We start from the raw sequence: 12,130 nt of genomic DNA on the forward strand, positions 1-12,130 counted from the left end.
TAGAAACATACAAATAGTTCCACCTATTTCATTGAACACAGTTTAAACCTGGCATCAATCAATTAGATATGAAACGCCGTTGCAATATGTAAACAAATGTACTTCGAGACTGTTGTACTGGGTTGCGTGCCAACTGATTCCGTAATTATTCCACCCAAGAACATCTGATAGGGAAGATATATCATCATATGATCACACCAGGAAGTTGATACTCCATAGAAAGTGCATTATCTCTTTGGCATGAGCTACTGTATGTATTTTGATAACAAGCTAAATATATAGCCATCACACCAGCGCGCAACTGGATTCATCCTCTTACAAAGTAAGTAACGTTAGCCTTCCTATTAGTCATGATGCACCGATCGTGGACATCGGTGTCGCTAAAAGCGGTTATCTTCCTCTATGTACTTACATGCGCAGAACTTAAAATGGTAAGTTTAGTACAAGTTTTATCTTTTCCAAATTACTGCATTGTACCATACTTATGCGGCTACTACAAATAACACTGCTCTTGGTCTACCATGCTGGCACCAGTGTGTAGGGCAGGCTCATTGTAGCCTGGTCTCAGACGTATTAGTAGGCAATAATATTTCTTGTTTTTAGTTGTGTCATCAAAATCAATAAATCGAAGCACGTTTTTGGTCTCATTCAGTAGTTTTTAACTGATTAATTAGAATCCTGTTGGAAATAATGTTACAAGTCTAATTTATTCCTAAATCATAAATTATAACGTTGATGTTTCAAGGGATGTATTCATTACGCAAACTATTTACCGTTTCAAAACCAAACGGAAGCAAAAAGGGGTGTACTCATTTCCCAAAGTTGAACGACAGTTTATATTGGACAAATTCATCCATCCGTTTCGTTCCATTTAAGAAACGTTTTGCAACAGAATCGGCGTGATGAATATGCCCCTGTTGTCATCAATTTTAGATTCATAGGCCAGTGTCAAAATACCCGTTTATTAAATTTCCAAAATAATAATCATGATATGCTGAAATTGTTTGTGATATTTGAAGACCAAACATAAGACTCCCTACACATGTCACACCTATATTTTGCCAAATTAGTACATTATAAACTACACACAACATTTACCAAGCGGCCATTCTAAACTAGAATTGATTAGCTTGTTCTACTGTAATCAATAATGCGCACAAATGAATCACTCGATATTGTATAGAAATCAATGGAACGGGACAATAACCGCGGCGACATGTAACGTTTGCGCTCTTCTAAAAGACAAACCAAAACGAATTTGGTTTTATGAACTAATCTCCTTGTGCGACAGTGTTTACAAATATTTGTATAACTAACCCAAGACAGTCAACAGCCTTTCGTTTCCAGTGGGAGCAAATTAATCACAGCAAGGAGGTGGGCAGAGCCAAGCACGAACTAGCGAGAGCCTATTGGCGCGTTCTAGCATATTTTCGTTAGGGAACGCCTACTTTGCACCCTTAAACAACGCAATTTTCAGAAACCTTGGCAAAGGGTAAAGTCTACAAAACTAAGTCCACTCTGTTCGAAACATATTTTATTTTTGGAAACAAAAAACTTTATTGAGATAAAATGTTCCATCATTGAGAAAATTAGCAGAATGTCGGCCAAAATCCATCTTGCGCAATCTTCTTCCATTGCCGGTATTCCGGCCACTTGGCTTCCATTTAGAGGTGAGTGGAAATGCCAACCGGATGCTTCACATTTATACATCGGTGAAATGTCTCATTGTTCTGTCTGTGGCGTTTACTTCTTCTTCTATGATATAATAGCGGTCCGCAAACAAACGTTTAAGGTGCATACCGCCACCTACTGTGCTGAATCACGGTTAGTTCAACATTCCTAAATCCTACCTTTAAAAATGTTTTTATCCTTTATTTAACTAGGCAAGTCAGTTAAGAACACATTTTTATTTACAATGGCAGCCTAGGGACAGTGGGTTAACTGCCTTGTTCAGGGGCAGAATTACATATTTTTACCTTGTCAGCTCGGGGATTCAATCTAGCAACCCTTCAGTTACTGGCCCAACGCTCTAACCACTAGGCTACCTAACTCGGTACTTTTGACAAAATAAAAAAGAGCTCTACTAACTTCTAAAAGACCCTCCTCCATCCCCCAACCCCGTCCAATATCAATAACCTTACACTTCAATCTTTCCCTCTCCAACATACTTACAATAATATAACAACACATGCTCCACTGTTTCATCGACCATACCCTCCAGACACAAACCATTCGCATGCTTGCCAACCATGTAATGACGAGTTCAATGTATGCGCAATCGAGCAAACACAACCTCTTCCTTCCTAATCTGACCTTTGAATATTGGTCCACCGACCTTTCTTTGGAAGGCATATAAATGCCAGCCCTTGTGCTCAGAGTCCCATCTCTTCTGCCACACATCTATCAAAATGGCTCTGATCTTACATTTGGCCTCACTTCTCACTTCACCCAGTAGAACATGAATATCAAACATGTCTAGTTTTAAAGCCCTTTTGGCTATCTGGTCTACAATTTCTTTCCCTTCCACACCCGAATTGGCTGGGATCCAGCCATTCTTCATAATAACACGAATGCCTCCAATAGTAAGTAACTCCTATTAGATTGGTCAGATGATAAACTATTCAACACAGCCAGGGAATCTGAGCACACTATAATTCTGACAGGCTGAGCGTCCTCCACCCACAGTGTTTCCGGTAGACGGCTAATAAGAAAAGAGAAACAACACTTTTCTGATTGGATAATTTCAACGAATCACCACCTCACCGGTATCTACATAGTGACAGGGCTTTACTGTCTTTGGTGATGGCTTTACTGTCTTTGGTGATAGCTTGACTGTCTTTAGTTTTACTGTCATTTGTGATAGCTTGACTGTCTTTAGCTTTACTGTCATTAGTGATAGCTTGACTGTCTTTGGATTTACTGTCATTAGTGATAGCTTGACTGTCTTTAGCTTTACTGTCATTCGTGATAGCTTGACTGTCTTTGGATTTACTGTCATTCGTGATAGCTTGACTGTCTTTGGATTTACTGTCATTCGTGATAGCTTGACTTTCAAATCCGTGTATTTGTTTGTGGCCAGCGACTTTTATAAACATAGTGACACGATTTTTCCTTGTAGTTGAGTTTGAAAATTATCAACTGTGTTCAAAGTCCTGCGACGGACAGGCACGTATGATAAAATAAATGATACCAAACCAAATATAAAAATCTGTTTTTAAGCAATCGATTTAGTATGATCTTGATGACTATAAATGTGTATATTAACATCACCAATCTGAGGTTAAAAGGATGTGTAAATCCACTCCATTTATCAGTTGGAAATGCAAGCTTGTGTAAGATAGTAATACAAACCGTGCACATTAGGGGTAGTTAGTACAATATAAAATAATTATATATGACAAAATCAAAAGCTATTGCAACAATTACACCTAGTTCTCACTCATATAACCATTTGAGTGAGTTAAAAAATGCTCTCGAACACAATTTAGCCTCCATAGTTCCATTTAGCCTCCATAGTTCCATTTAAGCTCCATAGTTCCAGTTAAGCTCCATAGTTCCATTTAGCCTCCATAGTTCCATTTAAGCTCCATAGTTCCATTTAGCCTCCATTGTTCCATTTAGCCTCCATAGTTACATAATAAGCTCCATAGTTCCATTTAGCCTCCATAGTTCCATTTAGCCTCCATAGTTACATAATAAGCTCCATAGTTCCATTTAGCCTCCATAGTTCCATTTAGCCTCCATAGTTCCATTTAGCCTCCATAGTTACATAATACGTTCCATTTAGCCTCCATTGTTCCATTTAGCCTCTGTTGTTCCATAATAAGCTCCATAGTTCCATTTAGCCTCCATAGTTCCATTTAGCCTCCATTGTTCCATTTAGCAGCCATAGTTACATAATAAGCTTCATAGTTACATTTAGCCTCCATAGTGTCTATGCAGCAGCCTGAATGTTAGACTTCCCTAGTATTGGTGCTGCTGTCAACTCCTGCACTCATTGTCAAGCCCGGGAATGAACACGATATCACAAACAGACCTGGGACTAGGCTGTGGGTCTTTACACAGCATAGTCTAATCCCATTGTAAATACAAAACAGCAAAACCCATAACCAATCGTTCTCTGCCAGACTGAGATGGAGTTTGTGATCAGCACCACATGGGACAGCCTTCCTGTGGATCATGACCCTGTGAAGGTGACGTTTTCTCCCGGGGATGGAGGGATGAAGATGCAGGTGTCTGCTCCCTTCTTCAACAACCCCCCTGGTCCCTCCGGCCCTCCAGGACAGCCCTTCCCTGGCCTCTGGAACTATGAAGGTGGGTAGAGAGAACAGGACAGCCCGTCCCTGGCCTCTGGGAGTATGAAGGTGGGTAGAGAGAACAGGGCAGTCCTTCCCTGGCCTCTGGAACTATGAAGGTGGGTAGAGAGAACAGGACAGCCCTTCCCTGGCCTCTGGGACTATGAAGGTGGGTAGAGAGAACAGGACAGCCCGTCCCTGGCCTCTGGGAGTATGAAGGTGGGTAGAGAGAACAGGGCAGTCCTTCCCTGGCCTCTGGAACTATGAAGGTGGGTAGAAAGAACAGGACAGCCCTTCCCTGGCCTCTGGGACTATGAAGGTGGGTAGAGAGAACAGGACAGCCCGTCCCTGGCCTCTGGGACTATGAAGGTGGGTAGAGAGAGAACAGGGCAGCCCTTCCCTGGCCTCTGGGACTATGAAGGTGGGTAGAGAGAACAGGGAGCCCTTCCCTGGCCTCTTGGACTATGAAGGTGGGTAGAAAGAACAGTGGTGGTTTGTCCTGGTCGTGGGGGTAATTGCATAATCATAACTATTACTACCATAATAATTGTGAAGTGAATATTGAATGTATCGTTGATTGCTAATTTTTTATGTTGTTTGTGGATGTTTTTTGTCATCCTACTTTAGGCCACTAGGCACAACAAGATGGTTTTTCAACGCATATAATATAACACTTTTTATGTTATTTTTCTACAGTGGTTGAGGCGTTCTTTCTGGACAGTACTACTGTGAACTATCTAGAGGTGGAAGTGTGTCCGTAAGTAGAGGCGTTTTCTAAAGGCCTTGATGGCCTGATTGATGGTATTCCAGTAGCACTGTACTGATTCTTGCTCTTCTGTTGCAGACATGGACAACAATTGGTGTTACTGCTCTCTGGAAGAGGTCACGCATTCATGGTAAGCGAACACCATCACATCCTCCCTATGGATGAATGACCGAATGGATGAATGGATTAATGGATTAATGGATAAATGACCGAATGGATGAATGACCGAATGGATGAATGACCGAATGGATGAATGACTGACTGGATGAATGGATGAATGACCGAATGGATGAATGACCGAATGGATGAATGGATGAATGACCGAATGGATGAATGATCGAATGGATGAATGATCGAATGGATGAATGACCGAATGGATGAATGGATGAATGACCGAATGACTGAATGGATGAATGACTGACTGGATGAATTACCGAATGGATGAATGAATGGATGAATGACCGAATGGATGAATGGATGAATGACCGAATGGATGAATGACCCAATGGATGAATGACCGAATGGATGAATGACCGAATGGATGAATGACTGAATGGATGAATAGATGAATGACCGAATGGATGAATGACCGAATGGATGAATGGATGAATGACCGAATGGATGAAGGACCGAATGGATGAATGACCGAATGGATGAATAGATGAATGACCGAATGACTGAATGCTGAATGACCGAATGGATGAATGACCGAATGGATGAATGACCGAATGGATGAATGGATGAATGACCGAATGGATGAATGACCGAATGGATGAATGACCGAATGGATGAATGACCGAATGGATGAATGACCGAATGGATGAATGACTGAATGGATGAATGACTGAATGGATGAATGACTGAATGGATGAATGACTGAATGACTGAATGGATGAATGACTGAATGGATGAATGACTGAATGGATGAATGACTGAATGACTGAATGGATGAATGACTGAATGGATGAATGACCGAATGGATGAATGACCGAATGACTGAATGGATGAATGACTGAATGGATGAATGACTGAATGGATGAATGATCAAATGGATGAATGACCGAATGGATGAATGACCGAATGACCGAATGACCGAATGGATGAATGACCGAATGGATGAATGACCGAATGGATTAATGGATGAATGACCGAATGGATGAATGACCGAATGGATGAATGGATGAATGACCGAATGGATGAATGACTGAACGGATGAATGGATGAATGGATGAATGACAGAATGGATGAATGACCGAATGGATGAATGACTGAATGGATGAATCAATGACTGAATGGATGAATCAATGACTGAATGGATGAATGACTGAATGGATGAATTACTGAATGGATGAATGACCGAAGGACTGAATGACTGAATGGATGAATGACTGAATGGATGGATGAATGACTGAATGAATGAATGACTGAATGGATGAATGACCGAATGGATGAATGACCGAATGGATGAATGACCGAATGGATGAATGACTGAATGGATTAATGATTGAATGGATGAATGACTGAATGGATGAATGACTGAATGGATGAATGACCGAATGGATGAATGACTGAATGGATTAATGATTGAATGGATGAATGACTGAATGGATGAATGAATGGATGAATGACCGAATGGATGAATGAATGAACAATGGAACAGTACAATGTATTACACTCATATCTTATAAATATTTAGTTCTGCCCCAATATATTTCATCAAGTTATATTTACATAGACTTACCTCTATTTCGTCACTTACCCTAAAAGTAATCTAAGGGTCCAACAGATACAGTCATCAATGGTTCAGATTGGTTTAAAACCATTTTTTTGTTTTTGTTTCCAGCAACAACTGCCCCTGTCGTTCACGGCAACCATCACAGGAAACAGGTGGGAGGGTGAGGCTCTTCTCCCCTGGTGTTACTTCCCTCCTAACGTCAACAAGATGAACTCGTACGCCATCCACGGGTCCGGGGCGGGGCGTACCTACGAGTCCCTCTACCCTGTCCCCCAGGCTGACCTAGTGGAGGGACAGAAACCCAACTTGTGAGTATGTTTATTGCCTTCAGAAAGTATTCACAGCCCTTGACTTTTTCCACATTTTGTTGTGTTACAGCCTGAATGTAAAATGGATTAAATATATATTTTTTTGTCACTGGCCTACACAGAATACCCCATAATGTAAAAGTAGAATTATGTATTTTTATTTATTTTTTACTCCGTTGCCCGAGAGGAAGGAAACCGCTCAGGGATTTCACCATGAGACCAATAGTGACTTTAAAACAGTTAGAGTTCAATGGCTGTGTTAGGAGAAAACTGAGGATGGATCAACAACATTGTAGTTACTCCACAATACGAACCGAAATGACAGTGAAAAGAAAGAAGCCTGTACAGAATAAAACATATTCAATAAATATGCATTCTGTTTGCAACAAGGCACTAAAGTAATACTGCAAAAAAAAAATGGCTAGACAATTAACCTTTTGTCTTGAAAACAAAGTGTTATGTTTGGGACAAATCCAGTACAACACATTACTGAGTCCCACTCTCCATATGTTCAAGCATAGTGGTGGCTGCATTATGTTATGGGTATGCTTGTAATCGTTAAGGACTGAGGACTTTTTCAGTATAAAAAATGAATGGAATGGAGCTAAGCACATGTAAAATCCTAGAGGAAACCCTGATTCAGTTTGCTTTCACTGTGAGATGAATTCACCTTTCAGCAGGAATATAACCTAAAACACAAGGCCAAATCTACACTGGAGTCGCTTACCGAGAAGACATTGAAATGTTCCTGAGTGGACTAGTTACAGTTCTGACTTAAATCTGCTTGAAAATCTATGGCAAGACCTGAAAATGGTTGTCTAGCAATGATCAACAACTAACTTGACAGAGCTTGAAGAATTTTGAAAAGAATAATGGATAAATGTTGTACAATTCAGGTGTGCAACATTTTAATATCCACATTAGCATACTACTTAGAAGGCATGCTGAAGGCTTAGCTTCATTAAAGTGGTATGCAAGTGTGTGCTGATCATTAATGGTATTGAGGCCTACAGTGTTGACCCATCAAATACTGATCAGTAATGGTATTGAGGCCTACAGTGTTGATCCATGTGATCAGTAATGGTATTGAGGCCTTACAGTGTTTACTCATCAAATACTGATCAGTAATGGTATTGAGTCCTACAGTGTTGATCCATCTGATCAGTGAGATGATAAAGGGTGTATGCAGTTGTCTCGCGGCTTGCCTTTTTTGGTTGAATAAATGTAATGTACTGTGAAAGTGTTGCTAATGACTCTTTAGTCATGAGCAAAATATTGCTACAACGTTGATCAATGATATGTTTAGGGCCACAACGTCCACTTCCATGCAGAGCCGCAGTTTGAGTCAGAAGACTCTGTAACTACTGTACATAAATATAAAAGACATGTCTGTCTACCTTTCTTTGTCAGAGGACTCTAGTTACTGTATATACTGTCTCTAGAAAAGGAGGGTCCATGTCTGTCTACCTTTCTTTGTCAGAGGACTCTAGTGACTGTATATACTGTCTCTAGAAAAGGAGGGTCCATGTCTGTCTACCTTTCTTTGTCAGAGGACTCTAGTGACTGTATATACTGTCTCTAGAAAAGGAGGGTCCATGTCTGTCTACCTTTCTTTGTCAGAGGACTCTAGTGACTGTATATACTGTCTCTAGAAAAGGAGGGTCCATGTCTGTCTACCTTTCTTTGTCAGAGGACTCTATTTACTGTATATACTGTCTCTAGAAAAGGAGGGTCCATGTCTGTCTACCTTTCTTTGTCAGAGGACTCTATTTACTGTATATACTGTCTCTAGAAAAGGAGGGTCCATGTCTGTCTACCTTTCTTTGTCAGAGGACTCTAGTGACTGTATATACTGTCTCTAGAAAAGGAGGGTCCATGTCTGTCTACCTTTCTTTGTCAGAGGACTCTAGTGACTCTATATACTGTCTCTAGAAAAGGAGGGTCCATGTCTGTCTACCTTTCTTTGTCAGAGGACTCTATTTACTGTATATACTGTCTCTAGAAAAGGAGGGTCCATGTCTGTCTACCTTTCTTTGTCAGAGGACTCTAGTGACTGTATATACTGTCTCTAGAAAAGGAGGGTCCATGTCTGTCTACCTTTCTTTGTCAGAGGACTCTATTTACTGTATATACTGTCTCTAGAAAAGGAGGGTCCATGTCTGTCTACCTTTCTTTGTCAGATGACTCTAGTGACTGTATATACTGTCTCTAGAAAAGGAGGGTCCATGTCTGTCTACCTTTCTTTGTCAGAGGACTCTAGTGACTGTATATACTGTCTCTAGAAAAGGAGGGTCCATGTCTGTCTACCTTTCTTTGTCAGAGGACTCTATTTACTGTATATACTGTCTCTAGAAAAGGAGGGTCCATGTCTGTCTACCTTTCTTTGTCAGAGGACTCTATTTACTGTATATACTGTCTCTAGAAAAGGAGGGTCCATGTCTGTCTACCTTTCTTTGTCAGAGGACTCTAGTGACTGTATATACTGTCTCTAGAAAAGGAGGGTCCATGTCTGTCTACCTTTCTTTGTCAGAGGACTCTATTTACTGTATATACTGTCTCTAGAAAAGGAGGGTCCATGTCTGTCTACCTTTCTTTGTCAGAGGACTCTATTTACTGTATATACTGTCTCTAGAAAAGGAGGGTCCATGTCTGTCTACCTTTCTTTGTCAGAGGACTCTATTGACTGTATATACTGTCTCTAGAAAAGGAGGGTCCATGTCTGTCTACCTTTCTTTGTCAGAGGACTCTAGTGACTGTATATACTGTCTCTAGAAAAGGAGGGTCCATGTCTGTCTACCTTTCTTTGTCAGAGGACTCTATTTACTGTATATACTGTCTCTAGAAAAGGAGGGTCCATGTCTGTCTACCTTTCTTTGTCAGATGACTCTAGTGACTGTATATACTGTCTCTAGAAAAGGAGGGTCCATGTCTGTCTACCTTTCTTTGTCAGAGGACTCTAGTGACTGTATATACTGTCTCTAGAAAAGGAGGGTCCATGTCTGTCTACCTTTCGTCAGTCAGAACAGTCTCTTCCTTCCTAAGACACGTTGTTCCAGGCTGAAACTCTTAAAATATGTTTAGATGACGGGAGATAAAGCCTACTCCTCTGCAGCATAACTATTCCGTGTGTGTGTGTGTGTGTGTGTGTGTGTGTGTGTGTGTGTGTGTGTGTGTGTGTGTGTGTGTGTGTGTGTGTGTGTGTGTGTGTGTGTGTGTGTGTGTGTGTGTGTGTGTGTGTGAGTGAGACAGAGACAGAGACGCCTCTCCTCCACTGCATAAGTATTCATTGCTTAGATGTGTTAGCTGTCAGTGGACAGATTCCAATAGTCAGCCCAATGTTTTATTATTATTACACTGAGAAAATTAAATGCAAATTCACAGGTTTCTGTGTGTGTGTCTGTGTGCGTGCGCGTGCGCGTGTGTCTCGCAAATTCACAGATTGTGTGTGTTACCAAACTGACGGATTGCACATTTCTCTCTCTCTCTCACGACGCAGCCACCTCTTGGAATATTTCCAAGACTTTCGCCTGCAAAGCATCATGGGAGAGGACTGGGTCCAGCCCGAGTCGGATCTCTGGAAGGGAAAGTGATGAGTCGTGAGAACACACACACTGGAACACACACGCGTGATGACAGCGGGCGCGACCAAAGTCACGGAGGAGGAACAATCGATCTTGATTAGTTAATGATGTCAGACTGGATGAAATATGTTATCAGTTTGTCAGATGGTATTAACACCTCACCTCAAACAGCCTTTTACCAACTGCCAGAGGCCTGGTTCAAAAAGTTTTTATTTTTCTATGAATGAAAGTGAGAATCAAAGTTTAATATATCTGTGCTTTCTGTTTTATAGATTTCTGCCTTTTTTTCTGAAATGAAAGACCATTGAATTTGATCATTTTCAATGGTACCTCCAATTCATAGCTGGAGTATCATTGTTATTCAATTAGATGAAGGCTTATCATGACGAGTTTACACTTTTGATTCATGGTTTCTTGCAATGCATTGATCATCACACACCAATATGTCTGTAATTCATAATTGTGACCAATTCTACTGTGCTGAAGCAAGGCTGTTTTTCTTCAATTATTCCTGGGCAAATGGAAATGGATTGGCCTCATCCCAAATGGCACCCTATTCCCCGTTTAGTGCACTACTTTTCAAAAGTAGTTAACTACATAGGGAATAGGGTGCCATTTGGGATGCACACATTGAGATAATTAGTAGTCAGTTGATAACGGCCATATGTGCCTTTTTTGTAATGATGTAAAATGAGCTCTTGAGTCGTCATTACTTCTGGGATCCATATAGGACTGTTGGCTGATGGAATGTTAATGTAGGTAGATAGGCTGCAGACGACCTAATAAATACACTAAACTGTGTCCCATGGAGCATTGATTTGTTTCCTACTGACACGTTCAGACAACGCCAACACTCCATATTATGTCCATCACATACACACACACACACACACACACACACACACACACACACACACACACACACACACACACACACACACACACACACACACACACACACACACACACACACACACACACACACACTTAGGAAACAAACATTATAATCACAGCCCTCTTATCCAGGGCATTAATCCTCCCACAGTCTCACTAGCTCACTAGAGACTCACAAACCATCCGGTCAGACTTTTGTGAGCCTCTCCACCCCTCCAGCAAGTCCTCTGCTCTTTCTCTCCACTCTGCTCCTCTATCCTTCTACTCCATCCCTCAGTGAAACCTCCACGCCTCCATCCCTCTGCTCCATCACTCCATTCCTATTTTTACCCATAAACCTGTAGGTCACCTCAGCAGGGACCTCACTGGTGTATTCATCAAGCCTCTCTCTCTCTGCCTCTTTCTCTTCCTCTCTCACTCTTCCTCTTTTTCTCTCTGTCTCACTCTTACTATCTCTCTCTAACTCTCTCCCACTCCCTGTTCGGTATTGATACATGGCCGATTGGTTTTGAAGTCGGGGTGCTAGACAGTTCTTTCACTCTCTCTCTCTG

General features: G+C 41.2%; 1 protein-coding gene across 2 annotated transcripts; it reads left to right on the forward strand.

Annotated features, from left to right (window-relative positions):
* Positions 1-41: 41 nt before the first annotated feature.
* On the forward strand, positions 42-11,486 carry c5h4orf33 (chromosome 5 C4orf33 homolog). 2 transcript variants are annotated; one of them, XM_055923991.1, is made up of 6 exons: positions 42-322; positions 4,128-4,314; positions 4,992-5,052; positions 5,140-5,191; positions 6,905-7,104; positions 10,601-11,486. In XM_055923991.1, the coding sequence occupies exons 2-6, from the start codon at positions 4,134-4,136 to the stop codon at positions 10,692-10,694; spliced, it is 588 nt and encodes a 195-aa protein (XP_055779966.1). In that variant the 5' UTR covers positions 42-322; positions 4,128-4,133; the 3' UTR covers positions 10,695-11,486. The 2 variants fall into 2 exon arrangements, with proteins under 2 accessions (XP_055779966.1, XP_055779965.1); XM_055923990.1 differs by lacking the exon at positions 42-322 and adding an exon at positions 329-431.
* The last annotated feature ends 644 nt before the right edge of the window (positions 11,487-12,130 follow it).

Source organism: Salvelinus fontinalis, chromosome 5, assembly GCF_029448725.1.
Source record: "Salvelinus fontinalis isolate EN_2023a chromosome 5, ASM2944872v1, whole genome shotgun sequence".
NCBI lineage: Eukaryota > Metazoa > Chordata > Actinopteri > Salmoniformes > Salmonidae > Salvelinus > Salvelinus fontinalis.

Excerpts from the sequence above, each read along its gene's own strand:
- c5h4orf33 (XM_055923990.1), top strand. The coding sequence starts at position 351 with ATGATGCACCGATCGTGGACATCGGTGTCGCTAAAAGCGGTTATCTTC. Across the intron at positions 432-4,127 it reads CATGCGCAGAACTTAAAATG|ACTGAGATGGAGTTTGTGAT; the intron begins GTAAGTTTAGTA and ends GTTCTCTGCCAG. Across the intron at positions 5,053-5,139 it reads CTAGAGGTGGAAGTGTGTCC|ACATGGACAACAATTGGTGT; the intron begins GTAAGTAGAGGC and ends CTTCTGTTGCAG.